The sequence below is a fragment of the Stegodyphus dumicola genome, chromosome 4 (genome assembly GCF_044657685.1).
Source record: "Stegodyphus dumicola isolate Sdum_Otavi_A_Nest chromosome 4, ASM4465768v1".
NCBI lineage: Eukaryota > Metazoa > Arthropoda > Arachnida > Araneae > Eresidae > Stegodyphus > Stegodyphus dumicola.
Window position 1 is genome coordinate 222,775,115 of NC_140771.1, and position 26,513 is coordinate 222,801,627.

General features: G+C 31.0%; 2 protein-coding genes across 2 annotated transcripts in view; one reads left to right on the plus strand and one right to left on the minus strand.

Annotated features, from left to right (window-relative positions):
- Positions 1-526: 526 nt before the first annotated feature.
- ND-18 (NADH:ubiquinone oxidoreductase subunit 18) lies at positions 527-24,530 on the minus strand. The gene is made up of 5 exons (XM_035363570.2): positions 24,375-24,530; positions 20,132-20,273; positions 17,340-17,515; positions 1,600-1,673; positions 527-773 (listed from the first exon to the last, which is right to left on the minus strand). Exons 1-5 carry the CDS (start codon positions 24,437-24,439, stop codon positions 670-672), a joined length of 561 nt encoding a protein of 186 aa, XP_035219461.1. The 5' UTR covers positions 24,440-24,530; the 3' UTR covers positions 527-669.
- Positions 24,531-24,676: 146 nt separating this feature from the next.
- CNPYb (FGF signaling regulator protein canopy b) overlaps positions 24,677-26,513 on the plus strand; it is a 32,374-nt gene continuing 30,537 nt past the window's right edge. The window contains exon 1 of the mRNA XM_085816027.1: positions 24,677-25,183. Coding sequence (XP_085672153.1) covers positions 25,048-25,183 — 136 coding nt within the window. The 5' untranslated portion in view covers positions 24,677-25,047. The remainder of the gene's footprint in view (positions 25,184-26,513) is intronic.

The window sequence follows — 26,513 nt, forward strand, 5'->3', positions numbered from 1 at the left end:
TGTTACTCCCCCCCCCAAAACACATTGAATTAATGAAATTTTTATAACTTATTGCAGTATAAAATAATGTGAATTATAATGTGGTAAATTAAAGGCTAAATGCTACAAAAGTACTGACAGTAATGCTGCCAGTCGCAATATTAGTTCTGTAAGAAATGCGTACAATTCTGATCCTGTATTACAAGATTTGACATCAGCCATTAAAAAAACAGGACCCTCTATATCAGCTTTTTTGCTCTCACCTTGTAATTACTTAACAAACAAAAATGCTAAAGCAGTAAAAATCAGTTTTAATTTGCATGTGCCAATTATTTATTACTGAATACTTAATTAACATGAAATATGTATAAAAAAGAAAATGTTCCACACTAAATAATTATCTTGAAGCATATTTTGAATAGCAATATATATAAAGGAATGTCTAAATAATTATTTAAAAAGCATATTTTTAAATGTCAGAATGCGATCTGTGATATATTTTGACTTCTGCACTTTGTTATAATTTTTAAGTTCTATAATTTTGAAAAGCTTTTTTTAAAACTGATTTATTGGATAAATTTTGGAACATTTCTATGATACAATAAAGAGTCTTGCATAGGTACATACATCAGACAAAATGGAGAGTACTACAGTTCATAATTGGTGAACTACAGTATTTATATATAAAATTTATTTTGTAGAAACTCTGGTTCTTTTATCCCAAGCAAAATTGGCACCATAACTCTTTGTTTTAGGTTTAACTGGAGCTGGTTCTTCTATATAGTAAGGCCAACCTGGAAATCAAAATTCAAAATTAATATCTACACTTTGCAAAACAAAGGAAGCAAAAAGAATGTGAAGAGCTTTCTAAATATTATAATTGCTATAATAGTTGAAAAACAAGAAATATGTCTTAATTTAAATTTCATGTAAAGAGCTGGTTGTATGGCAAAGCATTTGAAAGCTATTTGTCAGGGAGCTTTCTTGTAGAATTATTAAGAAAATGCTCCTATTCACACTAATAATATGAGAAAAACCACTGGTGGACACTTCATTTAAAGAATAAATTTAAATTATGAGATTGCATAACATATTTTGAAAAGTTCTGATATCGTCTTGAAAGTTACTAATTTTTTTCGCTTACATCTTGAAGATGTTTCATTTTACAACCTCATGTTAAAAATATCACAGGGTCTTTCCATCTATTTAATATATATGTGGTAAAATAATATACTATAAAATACAGTGTAAACTAGGAATAAAATGAAACAGTAATTATGAAATTTTTCTGATTTTAAACTGTAAAATGATATGCAGTCATTTAATAAACGAGAGAGGAATAAAGTAAGGAAATGAAAATTTTCAGAAAGGTCCAAATTTATTGAGAGGAAAACACCAATTTTAGTATATTATTCTGTATTGCAGTTCTGAAGATGTCATTGAATAATAAATGACGTTATGAATTAAGTGTATAAACATTCATACTAATTATAATAAATAGCAATAAATTCATTACCTATTAAATATTTTATAATTAACAGCTATTATTAATAATGCAACTAATTTATGCAATTCTCTCAACAAAATATAAAAATAATGAATACAATTTAAAAATAGTACCATTTTTTTCACAAAATGCTATTGCTTCTTCCTTGCTTGAAAACTGAACATTCATGTTGGATAATGGATCACCTCTATTAAGGGGGAAAAGATGTTTTAAATAACAGGAGTTTTAACATTAAAATAATCAAACCAACAAGCAGGAGGAGAAACTATAATAAAGGAAAGAAAATATTTGGTAGTCTTCTGTTATCAGGATCAGATTCAGAAATGTATGAATGTGTGTATGCATATATGTTCATACGATGCATGTATGCACACATACATACATCTCTGAATCCAGTCCCAATAACATATAAGTAACACATAGTACCAAATATTTTTTTTCCATAATAATTTAAGGCATAAATACAGTTATTTTTGGCATTTAATTATTTAAAAGAAAATTTAGTCTGTATTCTTCAGGGCTTCATTCAGTAACAGATAAATTTAATACATATTTAATGCTAATTTATTAATTATTAAATCATACTTCTATGTCCCATGTTTTCAAGGGAAAAAAATGAAATTTTTCCAAGTTTTCATTTCAATAAATATAATGAAAAAAAAAAAAAAACCCAGTAACCATTATTATAATTTTAAGTATTTTTTTATTAGCTGGTACGTCACCAAAAGGACTATTCCTGAATTTGATTCTAGTGAGCATTGCAGGAACCTATATGCTGTTAAGGATTCTTCTAGAAAGATACGATTTCTTACTTTCTTTCTTATTAATGCTTCCATCTGTTTTTCTTGTTTGGCTAAGAGAGGCTCAGCATTTTTTTAAAAATTTCAATAGCAATTTCAAATTATTTACAGCAAGCACATGTCTCCATAGTGTCATTTTTTTTTTGTAACCCTACAGAAAAATTTTAGCACAAAGTTAATTTGTCTCAATTAATTTTCACTACATTTTGCATCATGCATTGACTACATTTGCTAAGAAATGAAGCAGAAGCAATCTATTATTTCCAGGCTTATAATATTTTGCTAAAAAAAATTGTTTCAATTTTCATGCAGTGAAACTGATAGAAGACATATGATGGAAAACTAGAGTCAACAAAGTGCTACGATAAGAACTGGGAATTAGTTTAAGAGAAAGCACCGACCTTCTTATTAAAAAAAAAGATCATACAGAAGCAGAAACAAGTTGTGGGAATAACAAATTGATGTGATTGCCACATAATACCTGCCAGAAATAAAAAAAAAAATCTGCCTTCTTATTTACTTTTTTTCCCTTAAGATTTATTTATTTTTATATCCCTTTTTTCTGTCTCTTAAACTTCTAAAAACATAAAATAACTGATTTGAACAGTATAAGCTGGTTAAAAAAACAATAATTTATATGCACATATACGATGATGATGAGAATAAAAAAAAATAATGAATAAGTAAATTTTTAATTCTCATCATTACTGTTTTTGCAAGTGACTAGTTAGTTAATTTAATTATCCAGTGCATGATGGCTCACTGTCTAAGGATAAATGCTAATAACTAAATTGCTTACATAATTGTAAATTAGTTCTGTTGAATTATATCTGGTTGTAATGAAAGTATTCTGCCAAAACACATTCTTAATAAAGTTAGGGGAAAAAAAAAAAAAACATGAAAGCAAGTACCTATAGTGTGGGTAGTAATCACCACCCAAATCTCCGATTTTCTGCCAACATTTTGGTATATTTTTTCCAAAGCTTTCGCCCCAGAAACTTGGTGGCCGCAAGTCCAAAACCATATCAACCCCACTTCAGACATCCTGTGCAAAATGGAAGATGTAGCTGCAGGTGTGAAAAAAGGTTGAAGTTTGAAGGAGCGACGACGGGGCTATGTGGTGGGTTTGGCAAAAGATCCCATTCGAGTCCGTACAGAGTCCAGCCAGCGAATGCAGACACATGTGGTCTTGCATAGTCTTGAAGGAACATTACCTTTTTGTACCAAAACTTAGTTAGACATTTTTCCTTGATAGCAGTGTCAACACGGACTACCATCTCACTGTATACCTTACTGTCAAGGGTTTTATCTATTTACAGATACTTTGCGATGCTGCCGACAGGCTCAACGAGCACAGACCAACCCCCTTTTGCATCAATTTATTATCAGCCTGTGTTGAAGTAAGTCCACTTTTAATCACAAGTGATGATCTGGTCCGGAATTTTGTCCTTGTATTGATATTCGAGCAGATTAGTGCAGGCCCAAACAGGCCTCTCCATATCTGTTTGAGTCAGCTCTTGCGGCATCCAGTAACTGAACTTGTGTGTGAAGTTTATGCGATGAATAGCACAACTAATGGACATCACACTAATGTTTAACTCCTTAGCAAGCTCTCGAGTGGTTACATACTGATTTTTTTCCCACAAATTCTCACAAGCGGGCCTCATCAAAATCAGTATGCTGGCCAGAGTGTTCTGCTTCTTGAATGCAACATTCCTTGTTTTTCAACTTTCAGTGCCAAACCTTCACAGCGTCAACATTAGTACCGAAAGTTTCTTTTGGCAACAGAACAGGAAGTAAATTATGGTTCTAATCTGGTAGCATGAAAATTCCATCTCAGACACCTTGTGTTTAATGATAATGATATTTTATTTACAAATTTCACAATATAGTATTCTAAAGCAAGTCTCTTTCTTTCAAATGCCAAAAAATGTTTGACAAAATATGAGTAAACATGCCAAAGCGAATTGTTTGCACAAATGGTATTTGGTTATGCAGTACAAATAATCGGTTATACAGTACAAATGATTGATAATTGATAACTGGCTATATAGCACAAAGTCCAAGATCCAGAATGATCTAAAATCCGGAACTCAAAGCCACCAAAAATCTTTTTTTTTCTTTGAGGATTTTTTGTTTTGTATGTTTCACGCATGCGACTCCCCCCCCCATAATAAAGCATGCCCAGAGACCCGATTCTTAATTTCACTTCGGCAATAAATAAAATACCTCATTACTGAAGAAACAATCATTTCAGCATAAATTTGCATGATCAATAATTTGACTCCGTAGCTGCTCAGCATAATCTCAAAACGAAACATTCTACATAGAAACATCGTTGATTTTATAACCCTGACGCCAACCTGACAAATTATTTATTATATTTTGCTTTCATCACCACACGCTTAGACAACTTGAGTAGTGACTCATGTAGCGATGCCTAAACAATGTTTTTATTAGTATAACAAAGACAGTAACTTTTTATGTTGACATTATGCTTGGCGATTAGTACAGATTTAAGTTAAATGTACTAAAAAATATTGACGAGGAAAAATTTTAACAAAAATTTCCTTCCATATGTTAAGAATAGATGATATTCCGTGGCTAAAAGATTACAGTACTATTTGAATTAAGAATAATGATTTGTTATCCCCATAAACCCAGGACCAGTGCCAGAGCTCATATGGCCACACTGGGCGGCATAATTTAGACAAAATGTTTGGAATTTAGAGAAGCACCGAGCAACACAATTAAAGAATGACAAAATTTTTTGAATTTAGGGAAAGCACTGGACCCAGAATTTAGAACCAAAATTTTAGAACTTGGGAAGGCACATGGTAGCAGAATTTAGGACCAGTAGAGACAACAACAGGCAGTACAATATCTAGTGCCGACCCTTGATAAGCTTTAAGTATATGTGGGGAATTTATTTATTCAGGACTCAGGTAAGCCTAAGCATGTGCAAGAAGTAGACTTAAGTATAATAATTAACTAAAATAATAAAATTCAAGCTTAATTGTTTCAGTGTGCGATAGAAGCAAGATAAAATTTAGCGGAACAATATGTCTTTTGTCACCAATCTCATGAAAGCTGATACTGAAACTGCTGAACTGTTTGCAGATGAATGCTCAATGCTGGAGCGCCAAGTGGTAAAAAATACATAACCTCGAGCATTTAAAGGAGTAAAGATTTTCCCATTATATATCGTGCAAGTAAAAGAGCATGGATGATATAAGCATTAATGAATGATTGGTTTGAAAATAATTTCATACCCAAACCTCAGCAACATTTGAATTCGGTTGATTTACCTGATGGTAGTCAACAGCGCGGCTCATACTTCACTTTTAGTGAAAGATAATGCATTTGTATTATTCTTTCCTCCAAATTTCACACCCATCATTCAGACTATAGATAATGGAGTAGTACCTGTACTGAAATGCAAATATATAGTAGTACAGTCGATTCTGGTTAATCGGACCACATCGGGTAGCGATCGTTTTGGTCCTAATAACTGGCTGATCCGATTACACGAACATATCCTATGTTGTAAGATGGAACGTGCTATATGTAGCAAACAGTAAATACACATGTAAATCATGTACTAAAATGTAATTATGACCTTTATGGTGCGGTACACACGTATGGCAAACATACATGTACAAACAAGAAATACAGTCAAACTTTTTTTATTTGAGAAAATTAATTTAGAAACAAATTCTAAGAAACAATCTCCACAATACTCAACATCCGAAGCACAATAAAAACAACTTCTTAACAAGTTCCAGTCAACATTTGAAGAACTTATCCAATGCGATCAGACGCGTTCTCTTGACAGATTGCATGTGAATGAAATCGCCACAAACATCTAATGCAGCAATGGGATTGCCTTCATTTAAAACAATTTCTTCATTCTGCATGAAATATCAATGCAAAGTTTCAATCCACTTTCTTGCATCCTGTGTTGTCACTTGCACTAACTTATTAGCGGCATCATCTCATCACTTTCTTGGTCTTCTGATGCTGTTGTGTGTTTTGCTGCAACTTGAGCAATGATTTCAGCATCGTAATCTTCATTTTCATCGTATCATTGAAGCTCATTGTCAATAGATAAAAATTCTTCACAACTTTATACCTGTTGAAGTTCCACATGTAAATCATCATTTTCACTTTCAATGAGCATGTCCACAGCCATCTCCAAAACCAAGTGCTTAAAGCCACAGTAAGAAAAACAGTTCTGAATTGTCTCACTGCTCACTTTTTGCCAGCTGTCGGCCACAAATGTAGCTGCTGGTAAGATGTTGACCTTTGCACTGACTTCGCTGGCGTTTGATGATGAGGTCAGCAAACTTTCTTCAATTGCTTCAAGGATGTAATTAACCAACCTTGCACGATAAAGGGTCTTCAAATTTTTTATGATGCCCATGTCCATTGGTTGGACCAAAGCTGTGGTTCTGGGAGGTAGAAATTCCAGTTAAATGTTCTTCAAGCAATCTAAATGAGGATGTGCTGCACAATTGCCAAGAAGAAGCAGCACTTTTCTCGACTGGCGTAGCTCTCTGTCCCAATATTTCAGCCATTCTTTAAAAAGTTCAGAGGTCATTCACTCATTTCTGTTCGCACGATACACAACTGGTAAACTCTCCATCATAAGTCCTTTAAAACAGCAAGGTTTAGTGCTTTTTCCTATAATCAACAGCTTCCTCTTGTCCATTCCTGACATGTTTGAGCAGCACAAGACAGTTACATGACCCATCATTTTTTTGGAGCCAGAGGGTGCAACATGTTTGTAACTTAACGAGCCATCCAATGTAGCACGATAATACAGCCCAGTCTCATCAGCATTGTAGATGTCATCTGCTGAAAAATTTTCAAGAAGCTCGGGCAGTTTTGTTGATTTCCATTCTTCAGCATTTGCACTATCAACACTTTCTTTCTCGCCATGTGCTTTCTTGAATTTTATGTCATGATTAGATTTCCATCAAGACAACCAACCGTCCGTAGCTTTTAAGTCATCATGGGCCAGCCTTTTAGCGAGTTCTTCTGCTATGCATTTTAACATTGGGCCGCTTACTCGCACAGATCATCCAGTAACAATGGCAAACCATTTATTAAGGGCCTTATCGACATCTAGGTCCTTGCCTTCACGCTTCCGTTTTTTGGAAGTTCCTCCTCGTCCTTCACATTGTGCCCATTCTTCTTGCAGCTCATTCTCTTGTTTCATCAAGTGCAAAATTGTAGTCTTTGCCAATCCGGTTATTTCCACCAACCGATGCGTTTTGTGGTTGTTGCTTGATCTTATCCAGGAAACCAATTTTTTCAGCTAATGTCAAGTCCCATCGTGGCATTTTGGCAGGGGAGACAAGACGTGCACAGTTCACTGATTAAAGTGGTCTGAAGAAACCTTGGTGTTTTGGGTTCAAGATATTGAGGTCAAGAGGGGAGATAAAATGCTTGCCATTCAAAGCTTTGGCACTAAAATCATCCCAAAAAGGTGATGAAATGATATCTTTCTCGTGTAAACTTAATCATGATTGACAGGCGGGAATTCCTTTCAGGTGGAGCCGGACACTCTATTGTTCATTTCCTCGAAACTCAGAGGCGCAGGTCAAAGAAAATGGTGCGCGTGTTCACCTCCCACCGGTTTTGCTTTTGTCATGCAATTTAAGGAATTCCTGACCTTTGATAAAGCATTTTCCTGGGGAGCCGCAACTGTAGATCCTCCCATATGTCGCACACCACCTGTACATCCATTGTACGCGGCCGACTTGTGGCTTCTGTATCCTATTTGCTCTCAGGTTTTATGGTCTGATTAAATGGAATTTTGGTCCGAATAAGCAAATAATATTAGGCTTATGTACATAGAATTTGTTTCAGTTCTTTAGGATTTGGTCCGAAAAAGCAGCTGGTCCAATTAACTGGATTCGACTGTATTTTTAAAATCTGTGTTAAATTTCTTGAATGACAAGACTATTCAAGAATTTTTGAAATATTTTAGCATAACATCTGCTGTGTGGAGCATTGAAAGATCGTGGGAGGATATGTCTCCAGATACTTTAAAAAATGCTGAGCATAATTTATGGCCATCTACCATATTTCATGGTGAGGATGATGAAAATGTAATCCTCAAATTTGAAGGTTTTAGGATATTGCACAGCAAAAGTGAAATTTGATAATTAATAGATTTTGTAAAGAAATGCGGATAAGCAGTTATAAATAAAGTTGGCATAATAGAAGTTTTTCATTGCGATGACAATACCCCACTCATCAATCAATTAACGAACGGCGCAATCTGTAGTATGGTTCTGTATCCTAAAAATACTGCTACGGATAATTAAGAAAATGACAAAGATGTTATTGGAAACGAAAAAATCTTGATTCCCAAGTTAATCGGAATTCTCGACACAGCAATTACAGGACTTGAAAAATGGAACTTTGTAACTGAACAAGAAATTATATCTGTCTACATAAAAAAAAGAGAAAGTATTAGCACAAAAAAATGAAGTAACTTACATTGAAAGAAATGTTTAATAAAGTAAACAAATAAATATTAGCTTTTTTTCGTAAATTTTGATACCCTTTAGATCAGTGTTTTGACTTAACGCGTGTGGCATCCAAACAAAAATTGAAAACTTTAGTACCACCACTACATTTTACAATGATGATTTTTCAATTTCTCAGTAGAAATATTAAAAAGAATATATATATTTTGCCATTTGTACAACCTATTGGCTATTTCTATTAAATATGCACACATAAAATATATTAGATTAAAAATTGGTTACTATTTCAATCAAAATTTAAATTTATAATACTTTTAATTCTAAAATTTAGAGTGAAATTTAGAGTTTGTTTTTCAAATAAAACATGAAAACATGGAAGAAAATCCTTGTTCACACAAATAGGTTTTGCAAAAAGGCAATAAAAATTTAATAGCTTTATTTGAAATGACTTTAATTCTTTTTTTTTTTTTTTTTTTTGCTTCAGCCAAAAGTCAACAAGTGTGTTATTTTTGAAATCTTTAATTAGAGTTCGATCTCAGAAAATTTCTATAAATTGTTCATTTGCTTCACGAGATTTCTGAATTTAATAGTTAAAAATACTTTGTTTCTTTGCGTACCACCTACTTTTATCTTGCATACTAGTGGTTGAGAATGTCTGCTTTAGATCATAAATGCTTCATTAGTTCATTAATCATGTAAGGTATTTCTCCTGTGCCTTTGTGGTGTAGTGGTCAGCACACTGAGCCGGTATTTCAATTCCCGGTGAAGGCGTTGCTCATTTGTCATCTTTTCTGCTTCCAAAAATTACCTAATGTCTCTACAATCATATTTTTAATTTTATAATTTCTACATGCCATCTTACTAGATTTAAACTCGTGATCTAATGTTTGGAAAAATTCCAAATCTGGGATCGCCAAAGTCCCGACGAGTCAGGATCTTGGAATTTGTACTGTGTTTTGAAATCTGAAAATATAACGTTTTTTTAGAATATTGAGTTTAGTTTGGTGGATTTTTAAAAAAAAAAGTAGCTCTGCTTTATGAAAACAAGAAATTAAAATGTGTAAGTGTTCTAAGATTTTATTCAGGGAAGATTATTAAATAATATTGTTATTGTTATACAGTCAAAAGTCTTTAATCTGGACTCGTCGGGACTTAGGCGAAAGTTTTATAATTGAAAGTATTATTGACATAATTGAAACTTTTATAAAATTGCTCTAATAGTCTACAAAAAATAATAAGCCGGATCCAATTAGAAGATTAATGAACAACGCAATCTGCAACATTAACTGAAATAGATAATTAGATAATTTTAGCTTAGCTTATACCGTCCGTTATACATTAAACGCGCATGCGTAAATGTACTATGCACATGCGTAAACGCATATTGGCATGTGTAAAGGTATTATGTGATTATGCATGTGCAGAAAGTTTGTAGCTTTGAGGTCTGGATTATAGATCATTCTGGATTATGGACGTCCGGTGTGTTTGGTGTATTTAATTATGGCAAAGCACACTAGGGCTATCTGCCTAAGGGGAGGGATGCCTTTCGTGGAGGACTTTCTAAGGGAAACTGGCTCGTATACACGTTACACATGGGGAAAACCACGAAAACGCCCATGCAGCCAGCCCGTTCGCGGGATTCGAACCTCGGACCGAACTACCAGTGTTCAGCGTCTTTACCGCTCGGCCGCTGGAATGGACGTCCGGATTAAAGACTTTTGACTGTATATGAAATATAAATGAAATAATTATTAAATGGGAGAATATTAAATGTTGTTAAAATTAATATAGAAATACTAAAGATTCTAGAAACTGAATAATCATAATAAAATTCATACGAGAATTTAATCAAGAGTAAAATGTATTAAAATTTGTTTGGAATTATGGTAAATGAATGTTATAATTATCAATAATTGCATGCTAAACAGAGTTAGTAGCCACATTTTAGCTAAAAAAACAAGCACCGATAAGCACTTTTCAAGCACATTTTAAGAAAACAAGTAAGCACCTGTCTAATTACATTACACACAACTGTATAACCTTAAAAGAAAAATTAGACTTGTAATTTAAAATATGAGAAATTCAGTATTTATTAAGAGAGAATGAGCATTACTCAGCCATAGAAAACAATTACATTTTTTAAAAAATTTTAAATAACAGTTAAATTTACAGAATTAGTTTACAATTAGAGGGAGGGGGGAACTATGCAGAACTAAATTACATTACATGATTTAATGATGAAATTTCAGTTCAAAATAGAGAAAATAAATAATAATAAACCATATTTATTATATTCGCTTGGCACCTAAAAATAAATACAATTATTTTTTCCACTCATATTAATATTTAAATAATTTAACTTATTTAATTTAAGAATCCAAATTCTGAACATTTTCTAAATTTTCATTGTATAACAATATCTTTATAAATTTTATCAATTACTTTGCTTGCAATATCTGTTAATTGTATAATTAATGGATATTGCAAGCCTGAAAATTCCGGATAGTCGAGCAAAACTGGAAAAAGAGGGCGGGAGGGTGGGGTTGATTGTAGCCAATCTTTAGATTTTTCAGCTAAATAATGCTTTTCCCATTCTGATATGCGCATCATATAAAATAGCCCAATGGAACTGAAAAAAAATCTGCTTAGCACAGTAAAACTCTTTTTTCTCTGCAAAATACAGTCAAAAGTTGTTAATCCGGACTCATCGGGACTTTGGCGATTCCGGATTATAGATCATCAGTTTAAATCTCGTAAGATGCCATGCAGAAATTATAAAATTAAAAATATGAAACCGTAATTTATGAAATAAAGAACAACTATGATCTAAAGGGTATCAAAATTTACAAAAAAAGCTTAATATTTATTTGTTTACTTTATTAAACATTTCTTTCAATGTAAGTTATTTAAGTTGCTTCGTTTTATGTGATAATACTTTCTCTTTAATTCTATAAACAGACATAATTTCTTGTTCAGTTACAAAGTTCTGCTGTTCAAGTCCCGTAATTGCTGTGCCGAGAATACCGACTAACTTAGCAATCGAAATTTTTTCGTTTTCACTAACCTCTCTGTCACATTCTTCATGTCTTTATCCATTTTTTGCAGCAATTCCACTTTTTGTTTGATGGACATCGAAACATACTTTCGTTTTGTAGATCCTTTGGGAGCTCCAGCATCGGAAATTGTATTTGACATAATTGAAAGTTCAAGTTTACTTTTATAAAATTGCCCTTACAGTCTGCAGAAAATAATAAGCCAGATCCAATTCGAAGATTAAGGAACAACGCAATCATCAACATTAACTGAAATAGATAATTAGATAATTTTAGCTTATACCGTCCGTTATACATAAAACGTGCACGCGAAAACGTATTCTGCACTTGCGCACACGCATATGCGCAGTCGTAAAGGTCTTATGCGCACGCTTAAACGCCTATGTGCATGTGTCAGCGTGCGATTGCGCAGAAAGTTTTTAGGTCCGGATTATGGGTGTCCGAATTAACGACTTTTGACTGTATTGCAAACGTTATAGCACAATACGTGAGCCTTAAGTGTTCCACCTGCGATATTACGCAATTGGAATCAACAGCTGTCGGTATTCTGAGAATAAATAACTAAATAAAGGAAAAGAAAGAGACTTCTAATCTGGGGTGTTTTTCATTCCAATTTTGAATAGACTGATTTCATTTCCGGAATATAATCATTCTTCGCTTGGGTTGGTAGACCACAGAACTTTTAGTCCTATTCAATCCAGATTGAAAAGTAACAGCAACAACAACAAAAAAAAAAAGTCTATTGCTTGCTTTGCTGCGAACTGTAATGGTTTGAGTATTCGAGATTTTGCGGAGAATGGGGAGGGCCCCAAACTTCCGTACTGTATAATGCATTAAGGGGGGGGGGATTTTTTTTTTGACTGTTCGATTGCTTTCACTTTATTTAAGCCATTCTGAATATTATTCCTTAGAAAGTTCATCTGTGTTAAAACACACCGATTTTTGCAGTTTATCTATACTTCAGCAGTTACTGCAAATATATTATTATAAATATTCATACATATGCTCATAATATAAGCATAATGATCATAATAAATGTGAATATGAACTAACCATGCGGAACGAGAATGCCAATTATTAAAATCTTGATAGAAATTAAAGTGTATAGTCATGGGTGGAAGGAAAATAATATCGAATTCACCAGCATTTTCTACCTTTTTCGCAAGACCAATAGAACGATGTCAGCCGTCTGTATTCGCGTGCACCAAAGGTTACGTTAATACATGAATACCAGAGGGAAGGACTCCATCCCCTGGCTAGCCTCTTTGGGCCTAACTTATACAGATTTAAAGTCGGTTACGTTTATACAGGGAAAGGGGTGAAAAGATATTTCCGGGAGTATGTTTCACCATCTGATGATCCATGTAAGGAAGAAAAGTTGTTTATTTAGTTTCGGCTTTGGTACGAGGAGGAGATGTGAGTTCATTAAAAAAAAAAAAAATAATAAGTGCTTTAGACAAAAAGTAAGCAACTAAAAGGGCCTTTATATTATATTTTCAACTATAAGGACTTATAAGCACTTGTAAGGACCGTTATGAACCCTGTTAAATATAGTATGTTGAGGGAATACTGGTTCAGAAATGGAGGCCTGTTTTACCCCTGCATAATTGTTCCTTTTACCCTCCTCATATAAACTCTGAAGGCTCCCCACTTTATTTAATTTTTTATATATGATTTTCATTTTTTCATATAATGAAATGTTGTAGTGCAGTTAACAAAGGCCAGTTACCTTATACAGTCAAAAGTCGTTAATTCGGACACCCATAATCCGGAATGATTTTTAATCCGGACCTCAAAGCTACAAACTTTCGCATGCACAAAAATCCAACGCATGCGCAGAAATGACGTAAGACCTTTACGGCTGCAAATATGCGTGTGCGCAAAATACATTTACGAATGCGCGTTTAATGTATAACGGACGGTATAAGCTAAGCTAAAATTATCTAATTCAGTTAATGTTGCAGATTGCGTTGTTCCTTAATCTTCGAATTGGATTCGGCTTATTATTTTTTGCAGACTGTTAGAGCAATTTTATAAAAGTAAGTTTGAACTTTCGATTATGTCAAATAGAATTTCTGATATATATTTACTAATATGTAAAGGATCTACAAAGCAAAAGTATGTTTTGAAGTCCATTAAACAAAAAGTGGAATTGCTGCAAAAAATGGATAAAGGCATATCCTTTGTTTATCTGAACTTTAACGTTTGTTTATCTAAACTTTGTTTATCTTTAATGCCGCGGCGGCGCGCAATGAATTGGAAGTTGATCTGTCAGCACTATCCTTATCTTCAGGGCAGATGTTTTTTTATTTTATTTGGCTTATAATTCCCTACTAAATGTAGTATTTCATCTCGATGTACTCTGTCTTTGATATGATTTAAAACAAATTCCTCGTTATTATAATTTGCTTCTGATAGCGAAAAAAGTGACAGAGGTTATTGAAAACGAAAAAATTTCGATTGACAAATTAGTCTATATTCTCAACACAGCAATTTACTTGAACAGCAGAACTTTGTAACTGAACAAGAAATGATGTCTGTTTATAGAATTAAAGAGAACGTATTATCACATAAAAAACGAAGCAACTTAAGCAACTTACATTGAAAGAAATGTTTAATAAAGTAAACAAATAAATATTAAGCTTTTTTTTTGTAAATTTTGATATCCTTTAGATCATAATTGTTCTTTATTTCATAAATTACGGTTTAATATTTTTAATTTTATAATTTCTGCATGCCATCTTACCTGATTTAAACTGATGATCTATAATCCAGAAAAATCGATAATCCGGAATCGCCGAAGTCCCGACGAGACCGGATTAACAACTTTTGACTGTATATAAGGAACGGAGGCCTTTCCAAGTAACTGCTGAGCATCTCTTAACCACTCATGAAAATTTAATACACAAGTTTGTTAAAGTGTATATGCCCAAATAGCAGGATATGTGGGTACTAGGAGAAAGCTGTGGTGTCTTCCAATTTGTGTAAATTAAGAAAATTGTGAAAAGTAATACTAAAAAAGTAAAAACCATAATTTCAGTAATGCTATTACAAATGATAAAATATTACTTATAAATGTTAAAATTAGTATGATGTAAAGATTTATGATTATTCAGAATAATTAATAGGTATATAAAATTTTTATAATTGTGATATTGTGTGCAAAAATTTTTGGAAATCCTTCGCTGAAGTATCAATATTGATGTGAATGTTCCAGAAACAAGAACTTCTTACAGATAGGACTCAAATCTTAATAGTATTCTAAAAATGTGCAATTGTTTTAAAAGAATATAGTGCTTAAAATTATTATTGAATTCAAAATTTTATAACGTATAATTTTTTAATTGTTCAAAGGTTAATTTTATGTTTTGTATTTTCAAAATTATAGCTCTCATATTTTGCTGCTCTAATATTTTGCTCTCAAAAGGCTTCTCTATCACTCTGCCTTTTTCTCTTTAAAGGGGGGAATGTGTAAGATAAAAAATATGAAAGCAACTTCTAATTTTAATTGGCTATGATCTCTTTTATTTTTCACTTAATTTGAGAACTTCTCTCTATCTTAAAAATAGCAATAGAAGTCTAAACTGCATCATTCAAATTAATCATGCGATTTTACATAATGCTTAATGCAGATTCCTCTTGACCAATCACCAAATTCTAAACCAAAACTTTTTTAACTCGATCTGAAAGTTTTTGACACCCTCCCTTCTACCTCTGAATTCTGTGACAATTTTGTTTACGCTTTCCTCCTGGAAAAATGCTCCTGCGCTATGTGCTGCTATGCATTCCTGTCTAAGATGACATCTTGCTTTTTAACCTGTGTATATAAAAATTATTGTAATTATGATCAAAAAGTATATTGCCTGTAAAGAAATGATTTTAATGTGCCTAAAAATAAAGATGGTGATTCACCGAACTTAGTTTTGTCAACGTCTTCTTCCTGCCTTTCCACTCAGCCATCATGAGTACACAGTAAAATATGACATATATATATATATAGGTATGTGTATGTTTGTATATATGTATTTGTGTTTGTGTGTATATATATGTGTGTGTTGTGCGTGCATATATATATGTGTGTATATATATCGTAGTATATATTTAAATTTAAATTTAAACAAATTTAAATTCTAAACAAATATGTATAAAAGTAAAAAAGTAGAAAAACAAATTTAAATTCCTAAAAAAGGAAAAAAGCCAAAATAATTTTAAAAAATTTAAAAATATGCAAACATGTAAAAGATTTAATTCTCGAACTAATCTACAATATCATTTAAATTCAGAAGCATAAGCAAATCAAGTGTAAAATCTACCCATGAAAATAAATCTACTAATTTAATACATTAAAATTAAATTAAACAATTTTTTTTTAAAATGCATATGTGAATGATCGTAGAGTAGGCAGGAGACAGACTTATCAAGGGGAAGTTGCCTCCAAACCTAACTCTCCAATCATTCAATTCGAGTTTCGTCATTCATGTAGGCAAGGGTAAAAGTCAAAACAAAAAGTAATTCCAATAAAGTGGTACCCTTAGAAATTAACATTTAAGAATTAAAGTTCAAAAAGGAAAATACTAATTAAGTCTTTTGAGAAACAAGCAAGTAAAGTCAAGAATTAAAATTTTTCTTAAAAAATGAAATTTTTTAAAAATTAATTTTTTATAAAATAATAATAAAAAAAAAAATCTAGAAACCAATGTATTTTAGAAATCCTTGTCTACAGAAACTTCCCCTACACGAATATGCATATCAATAAAAAGAAACTGTAAAAGAACTATACATAATCCATATAAACCAATAAGAAATAAAAAACAAAAAGAAACAAAAAGAACTAATTCACAATTTTAAAATAAATATATATTTAAAAATATAATTTCATATTTAGAAAATACTTTGATACTACATGAAAAATTTTTAAAAATATACTTAAAGCAAGTAAATAGTAAGTTTTAATTCTAACTTACCTACTATATGAGTGTTGGGGTCTGCAAAAGTGTTGTGAAAGAGAAGTAAGTGTGTTCTTCAAATTATATAGATGGCGCTTATGTAGTTAAAGTTAACTTTGTTTGTAGGTAAAGTTATCTTTGTCAAGCTGTTATCTTTGTTATAGTAAAAAAAAAAATTTGTAAATATTAATATTAATTAAATTAAATTTAAAATCCTAAAGATAGAAATATTAATTATTTAGGGAGTTAAGTAACTGAGCCAATCAAGAGATGTATGTTTGCTTGAAGGAATAAGGTAGTATATATAGTATTTACATTGTATACATATTGAATGAGTAGCTGATTTATGGTTTACTGTAGTCAGTTACATTTTCATAGATGTTTATACTATTTGGTAACTAAACCAAATTTCTTAAGCTTGAATTGCACCAATGCCATTTTCTGTCACCTAGGCCAATGCAGAAGGCAAGTAGAGATTTTTCTGTCTAAGTTGCTGATAAAAAATACAATCTGACAGACTGAACAAGAAAACTATAAAATATAACAAAACTTACGTGGAACTCCAACCCATCAGTGGATTTTCCCATCGCTGTCTAGTTTCGAATTCCATCTTCCATTTCCGTGTATTAAATGTACCTGACTGCATTGGATTTTTGGCTGGTTTAAATATTCTTACAAGTCTTGTTCTGATATGTTCCTCAGGAACACCAGTTACTGGAGATATATCACTCTGCAAAGAAAATTTAAACAGGTTTATATAGCTTTGCTACAGACACTAATTTTTAATTATAAAGGAACATGTATAGTTGTGAATACAACTGTTTTTTTTACCTCTGCAAAAATTTATGCTAATAAATTTACATAATTTTATATATAAATTTTATTAGATTGTATCAATCTGCATACAAGAAATGTTAAAACAGAAAATAAAAAGTACTTTTTATATATAGTAAAAGCCCTAATATCTGCATTCAGTTAACCAGAAAACCCAAGCAACTGGAATATTTTTAAATTTTAGATCCTCCCCCCCCAAAAAAAAAAGAAAAAAAAAAGAAATAAGCAAACAAGTGATATTGTGAAGCTTATATAGGAGACTATTGACAAACTGTCTGATTTAGCTTTAATAATCATTAAATGCAATGTCACAATACAATCATAAAATATTTGCCTTGGATTTTTTGTAAACCCATTTATTTCTCAAGAAGCCAGTTTAGTTTTCATAAAGCATATAAGTTGATTGCTATTTTTTTTCCTGCATTAAAAAAAAAGGATTAAAATTTGATACCTTCCCTCTACAGAACAGAATGCAGAGGAGCATTTTCGAAGTTACAAGATCTTCACATCATAAAAAGTGTACATTAATGAGCATGATTTGTAATTTTATTTGAAAACTGATAAATAATTGCAGTATGACATGAAAAAAGCACAATAAACATTTAAAAATTTTTATATGCAATTTCCATAACTTATATCTGTTGATTATCTAACTAAATAAAGAATGATCTCTTTATTTGCACTCCTACCAGAAGTAAGGTGCAAGTTTGGTGGCATTAATAGTTGATTTTATTAACTTTTCTATGCTTAAGACTTATAAAATGCATTGCCTTTTAAGCCTAACTTGTATTTTTTTTAAATGTTACATAATTTTTAAACATAGCTGTTGATATATATTATTTTTAAAAACCTTTGATATTCAAGTTAATGACAAATAAAAAAACCTTATTTTTTATAATTTTAGAGCAAAAATTTCTTTTACTATTCATTTGGCTTTTCTACATGGACTACACTTTATGCACTCGTTTATCTGCAATTTTCCTGGCTTTCCAATAGTCAAACGTTTACTCAGTATTATACTGAGTAGTATTTAGTGGGATTTTTTTTTTTTTTTAAATAGAAAAAAGATGACAGAAGCATATAGAAATTCATATTTCCTGATTTTTATTCATAGCATCTAAGCATCAGAGAAACTTAAAAATATTTTCATCTACAACTGGAAATAAAATTTAATATGGTAATTGAGAAAAGCAGTAAATCCCAGACTTAATTTATTAATTATTATTTAGAACTGACACATCAGATATTCATTCATTTCTATTTCTAACAATGGAAGAAAGCTCCATTTAAGCACATAACAATCTATATGTATATACAGAGAACATGGTTTATTTGTATGTATTAATTTATTTGTAGGCTTAAATAAAAAAAACAGTAGAGGGATATTTTTTAACACAATATTTTTATGTTAAAAGTAAAATAATACAAAAATTAACACTTCTGAACAAAGGGGCAAATAAAAAAACTACAAACAAAAATAAAACTATTACAAATGTGAGACATTTTATGCTTACTTTTCATAACATATTTTTTAATCATTAAAATATACTAAAACTAAACAGAAATATAATTTTTTATACAACTCGAGCAATGATTTTAAATATATCTTTTTCATAATAAGAACCACCTATGTTAGTTTTAGGATATATTTTTCGGGAAAAACTTACATTTAAAATTTTGTTTAAGCACTACTGTGCTATAAAGATCCTACAACAAAACCAATGGAGGAAAAAAAAAAAAAAAAAAAAGCCTTTGCTAATTTGGTTAATCTTTGGATTCTAGTAACTTGGCGAAAATTTGGCGACCAACCCTGCTACAGCAACCTGCTAGTTTTTGTTTTCATGAAGTAAAGGCACTTTTTTTTTTTTTTTTTTTAAACTCAACATTTTTTCCCAACAATCTGCTAGCCGAATTACGCTTATGCTAGAACTTTTATGGAACAAAAATGCTTAATCATGACGAAGATTAGGTGCGAAATAGGTGAAAGTGCCGAATCGCAAACTGCTTGCCGCGTTTTTAAGAATTGCACATACACGGTATCCATGTACACGTCGACCTATTTTCACTTAAAAAAACATCCCAGAATTTCACAAAAATAGCATTGCGCACACTCTTGACTTTATCCATGTACACTGCTAAAGTCCTAACTAAAACTTTTATCGCATTACCAAAATGTCGCCAAACTACCTGTTACCATATTCCAAAGATTAGCCGCTAATTTCTACATTATCTGAAATTGCCAACTGCATATATGATTACTATGTATAAATTATTTAGTTTAAGTATACATATAAATTTCAAAATGCTGCTAAAATCTATAAAGTGTAATAAATATTATGAATGCTGTGCAACTGCTTAGAACTAACTGTACTCACAATTACTATTTGATCCATTGATCTGTTAAATTCATTATTAAAGAATTTATCAACTTAAAATTTGAATTTAGATTTAAAAAATGACAAAAATAAATACAATTCCAAAAGATATAGACATGGTACATAATATTACTTACTGAAGCAGGTACTGTAATATTTTGCTGCAATTTTCTCTTCTCTTCTTGCTCTACAGGATCCATTATTGTGGCCTTTACATCTTTGATTGTAGGTTCATTTTTTTTCTCATAAGATATCAAAGCCGACGTAGAAAACCATTTCCTAGTAGTATTTTAAATAAAAACTCAATGGTTCTCTTCAAATTAAGAAGAAATGACATTCATTATTACAGAACATTAAAATTTATAATATATTACAGAAATGGATATTTATACGAATTGTAAACGTTTATCAAATTTAAGTTGCTGTTTTTCTAAGTCATTGTCATTCTGTTTGGAAAGTTTTTTCACAAGTTTTTTTTTTTTTTTTTTTAACCACCTAATATATATTAACAGTTTAATTATAAGCAATGCTTGTATAAAGATCATTAAATTATGTGTATTTAGATGTGAGTGTTCAATAATTAAGTTTAAAATTATTATTATTTTCTTTCATTCTTTTTTTTTTTTTTGCTCTCTCTGATTTATCTGTACTCCCTTGAAAAGTAGTCATGAAGCAATACAGCATGTCACTAAAACATATTAATATGGCAACTCAGGTAGCACAGACAAGTGTAGACTTCCACCTCTAAATTCAATAGCCATTTTTCCAATAAATACCAGTACAAAGTTCAAGATTCGCATTTAACTGGACTTGGGAAATTCTATATTTGGGATTTTTCTACATATTAGATCATCATTTTAAGATGACATATAGAAATTATAAAATACAGGTAGACCCCATAGAACACAGATACCTTTCCCCAAATTACAGTTTCAAACTACAAAATTTTCGAGTAATTCTAGCTGTCCAAACATTGACTCCTTTTCCGTGAGGTCATTTCCTCTGCTGAATAGGAGAGAAAGATTTCCCTTCAGGAAGTAAAAAGTTCCAGGTGTATTTTCTATTCCAAGAGTTTCCTTTTCCAGAAACTACTGAATGACCTTTGAGGGTGAAATCTGATAAAAAATATCTATTTGACCTTGTTTGTACTCATTTGAGTACGTATAAAGTGCAGGAGAACCTGGGTTTTGAATTTTTATTATTTTCAATTAAGTTTATATAAGTTTGATCAATTAATTTCTAGTTTTTTTGAAATCCTTACTTTACAAAACGTTTGCAGAAAATCAAAAGATAATTTGAAAAGGTGTACAATTTCACTTGAAACTAAAATAAAAATTTTCGACCGACTCAAGAAAGAAAAATGATCAGTTGTTGTAAAGACAGAGAAAGATTATTTTGTTCAAAAAGCATCACATAAAAAGTTAACAAAACAGTTCAAATTTCATGACCAAGATGAATTTATCTTTTTGTTACATATATCTTAGCAATTCTCAATAAAAAATCTGTATTCCAGGATTATGAACCAGTCTCAGGCATTTTTATGTATAGCATTGATTATATGAAGATATAAAAAACAGAAACTAACAAAGCTACTTATATCTTCATGCACTGTAAGCTTTACAAAATATATACAGAGGCTGTTCGCACGTTTTGAATGGTTTTCATTATAATTACAGAAATATTTTACCTAAAATTTTCATGTTTTTAATGTTCTAATTGATAACCCTTTATTCTTCACTATCTTTAAATATCATAATTTCCAAGACAATGAAGTCGATACTATACCATAATTATAGTATCAGAAGGGGTATTTTATCCTATTGCTCTCGAACAGCTTTCCAAAGTCCGAGGTTGTATGTTGACGTTTGGACAACCTGTTTTTTAAAAGTTCAAAAGCACAAAAATGGTGATAGATCTGGAGATTTATTAGGGATATGAATGAAGGGCATGGGCTTGATACCTGTTTCTTGTTTCCCAGGAAATTAACAGTAGATTTTGACCTGTCGCTGCTTGCTTTGTCTTGATGCAGTTCTACTAATTGATCAGACTGTGTGTAAAGGGAAGTATCTCATATTTGAAAACTGGGTATGAAATATATTTTTGATAAATGTGGAGGTGATCTTAACATTTTTTTCCACTCTATTTATTTTTAATTTGCCGTTATATAAAAAACAACAACAATCATAAATCCCTTAGCAAACTTTCTTTAATTTCCTTGAGCCATGTTTTAATATTTTTTTCTTTTCTTTGATGATAATAAATGGACGTCTTTTGATTACAGTCATTTAAGTACACCTCACATTCATCTGCTGTGTCAACATTTTTCCATTTTTGTCAGATAAATGTTTCTCATAAAGCATGTTCTGTGATCAGCGATATGCTGTAAAGAAAGACGATGCACACGTTTTTTTGCCTTTTTAAAATTCAAATCAGCATTAATCACTTTGTTTGCAGTTGACACTGACCATTTTAACGATTTTGTAGAAATAACATTAAAGATCTTACTTTAGCAACATTCTGTATTTTTGGATACGTATTTGGAACAACTTTTCAACCTGAAGCTAAATTTTTCACGTTTTTTTACTTTTGTTGTTGACAACATTACCTATGGTAGCTTTAGATATAAAAAAAACCATGGCTCTCACAAAGCTTTTTAATAACTAGATATGAATAATTTTCTTCAGGAAGAACACAAACATAGCCTTTCTTTTTCATCTACTGCTTCTTTAAAAGTGACATTTTGCATGAGAACAAAACTGTCAAGTAGCAGACAATAATTTACACATTAAAAAACATAGCTGCAATAAAAAAAAAAGGGGGGGTCCAACCTTTTTTTTTTTTTTTTTTTTTTTTACAGCAAACCAATATCATCTAAAAAATATGCGAACAGCCTCTGTATTAGCAAATTTTAATATAAGCATATCATAAATTAATTGTCTGCAGAATAGATACTATCACATTTTCTTTTCACTGTTAAGTTCATTAGATTAAATATACCTTTTATTCTTCAGTTTGTGAATGACAGATGTAACGTTCATTTAACAAATCTTGTATTACAAATACACTACATCATTTGATAAGTTATTCCCTTTTAAGGTAACATTATTAGAATAACATGGTTGAAATGGTTTAATTGATTAAAAACACAGCAAACAATTATTGTTCTCCTTTCTCAATTATTGTTAATATACATACATTAAATATTTTATTAAAGTTACTTATATAGACATTTAAATTCTTTCAGTAAGTTTTAGCACAACTACTCTTCCTTGCCTAAAGTACACACAACTATTATCAAGAGAGATGCTTCATATATAATGCTGTATGTTTCAGTAGCATAATTAATCTTCTGTATTTGTGGTGTACCTACATTTATAAGTGAAATTTCAATTAAAAAATTAATCATTTAGGATTAAAGTGTAAATAATAATTCCATAAGATTTTTAAGATGCCATTTTTAATGCTGAAAATATATCTTTGTTGCTACTATTGGTAAATAATCAACATATTAAAAGAGCACAAAATTTAAACTACGTCTGAAATCGCTAAGGATGGCAGAGGAAAGTAACGACTCATATCCAATGACTGAGCAAATGTAAGCAAAAAAGGATTTACTGGACGGAAAAAAGTGTGCTCTCAAGAAATATAGTTAATATATTAAAACAATTTGCCTATCCAGCTGCTAATGGTATGACCTTGCATACAGTCACTGTATATCACACGGAAACTGTATTCATATTAAGGTTATTCATAATAAGGCATTAAAACATTCAAAATACTTTTATCAATTCCACAGGACAACGAATTTGGCTTAATCCTAGTATCCGGTGCATACGGGATTTGGCTACTTTTGGCGACTTTATGATGAGCAGTAAAAATGAAACATATACGATAAGTAGTAAACGGGTCATTCAAAGAATGTATATAGTTATACATAGTTATATAGTATGTACTATGTAGTGATAGTGTATAATATATACATAGACGTTCTTTGGGTCATTTTTGGTGTTGGCGATAATTTTCAAAATCGCGCCAAGGCTGCACCGTATACTAGGATTTTACCACGAATTTTTTTTTTCTACAGGATAAATTTTAAAGATCGACTTTTTTTTTAATATAAAAATTATTACAAGCTCAAACTATAAAAAAAAAATCAAGTCTAGATATATGCTTATGATTTTACTATATGTCTCCAGTTTAAAAAAAAAAACAGTTTTGTATTAATTCTGTAACATTTAATAACCTTAAAAGTAATGTTACACATAAACATACAGAGCCAAAAATATTTCATTTCGAGTATGCAAGCATTCATAATATTCAGAAGTTATCATTAAGGAAAATCATGATGTTTCCTTTTATGAAAGGCACACTTTTATTTACCTATTGCTAATAAACAATGAATTTCGAAGCATTGGATACATTTCTGTAAACACAATTTTTGCCATCTTTCATATAACGATTCAAAAACAAATATCACTATCGTATCGGTATAAGAGATTGCAAATATTAACCGTCGGACGTTTAATAACTTCTTAAAATATTTTTCAATGCTTTCTTATTTGTAATTTTAAAATAAAAATTATTAAAAGTCACTATAAAAATGAGTTATTGCTTATTATTACGAAATCATCAGAAACTATTGGTCTGACGGATATTTCCGAACTGTCTGTCTGTCAGTTTCTGGTTATGACGAAAGAGTTTGCAGCAGCTTCACTTTTGTTTACATTGCAGAGAGTCATTAATTTAATTTGTAAAAGCAGTTAATAACTGTGATTGTGTAATTTAATTAAGTATGAACAAGTGACAATGTTATGAATGTACTGAAACCTAAAATAAGACAGTCATCAAATGACGTACTGTCGATTTTTTATTCTTATCTGCTCTGAACGAAAAGAAAATCAGGGTTTATATGCCCGGTAATTTTCACTTAGCCGGCAAATAATGATTAACCACGTTTTTTTATCTCCAGCCACTACGTTCAAACTAAGCTACGTTGCATTTCGCGCTGAATGAGAAGCTTGCAAAAGAATCTAGTTTTACAACATAATTAACTATGAATATTTTATATAATTTCTCAACATTTTTACTGTATTTTTTACATACTTGTCAATCAACATTCGGGAATGACGATGATGACCATTCTCCGGAAGAAGAACTGTATGGAGTAAAATACGCTGGAGATTGCGAAGGTATAACTTGTGTTTGCGGTACATAATAGTAACCTCTGAAAATTTAGGTTTTTGTTAATTTTGTTTTTGTGTATAGCTGCTGGGTTTGAACAAATGAATAAGGTAAATACTGAAATGGTAACTTTCTGTAAGAAATGTACTGAAATAGTGAAGAATTGGCAAGAAATAGTGAAAAATTGTTATAACAATTCAAAATAGAAAACTTATTAGCAAATCTTTCCATTTGTTAAAAAAAATAATTTAAATATTTTTAACTGTAAAAAGCAAAGCTAAATTGAGTATGTTTCGAAAAGAAAATTGCAAGGATATTTTGGGATATAAAATTTTTATTACATTTAGGAATTTCTTAGTATTCATAGTATTTAATGCTTACCAGACAGGACCTGGTTCAAGACCCCCTATTTGTACTGGACTCTTTCAGGGTGAATGGGCTCACCTGATCTAGCTCTACTGGTCACAGGGATGAGAAACAACAACAACAATGTGAATCAAATGCGTAAAATACATTTTTGTATACAGTTACTTCAAAAATATTTATAGAAATTGGAAATTTTACTTTTAAGAAAAAAATATCAATTTCACGTTAATGCTGAATGTTAAAATAGTGTCCCATTTATTTAATTTGGAAAAATGTTAATTTTGTTTTGTTCAGAAAAATCGATTCTCAAAGTTCTAATCTTTTTGAATATCATTATAATTCTGTGAATGAGAAAAACTAATTGTATTTAAAAAAAAAAGCAAACCAAGTTGGCTGATCTTTGGAATATGGTAACTGGGAGTTTGGCGACATTTTTGAGGCGATAAAGATTACTACCTGGGACTTTGGTAATAATGTGAGAAGTACTCAGTTCCGATTACACATTATTTTGTGTGAGGGAAATGAGAGATCATGAGATATGTCATGTGACATTAATGGACGAATTACGGTTCTTTAATCGGAAAAGGGGGGGGAATTTGGAAAACTGTAGTACTATATTATTTTGTATTAAGCTTCATTGTGTGTTGTGTGAAATAGTGGAAGTGTGCGTGCCACGTAATGAAGATTCGGTAAGTTAGTATTTTTAATCATTTGAGGATATTATTTTTATGCATTGTTCTAAATGTAAGGAGTAAATAAATTTATATGGTATTATTGGAAAATTGTTATTAGCAATGATTTAGTTTAAAGTAATTAGGATTGTAATCTAATTTTTATTAATTTCATGTATGTGCTTATTTATATTTTAAGTAGTGTTTTTTAATTTAATTATATTTTAATTTAATGATCGTGATTTTGTGAGTTATATGTGTGTAGTATTTTGGAATACGTTGAGTATTTTCATGCATTTTC

Excerpts from the sequence above, each read along its gene's own strand:
- ND-18 (XM_035363570.2), bottom strand. The coding sequence starts at position 24,439 with ATGGCAAAAATTGTGTTTACAGAAATGTATCCAATGCTTCGAAATTCA. Across the intron at positions 1,674-17,339 it reads CTGATGGGTTGGAGTTCCAC|AGGTGATCCATTATCCAACA; the intron begins GTAAGTTTTGTT and ends CCCCCTTAATAG. Across the intron at positions 774-1,599 it reads AGCATTTTGTGAAAAAAATG|GTTGGCCTTACTATATAGAA; the intron begins GTACTATTTTTA and ends TTTGATTTCCAG.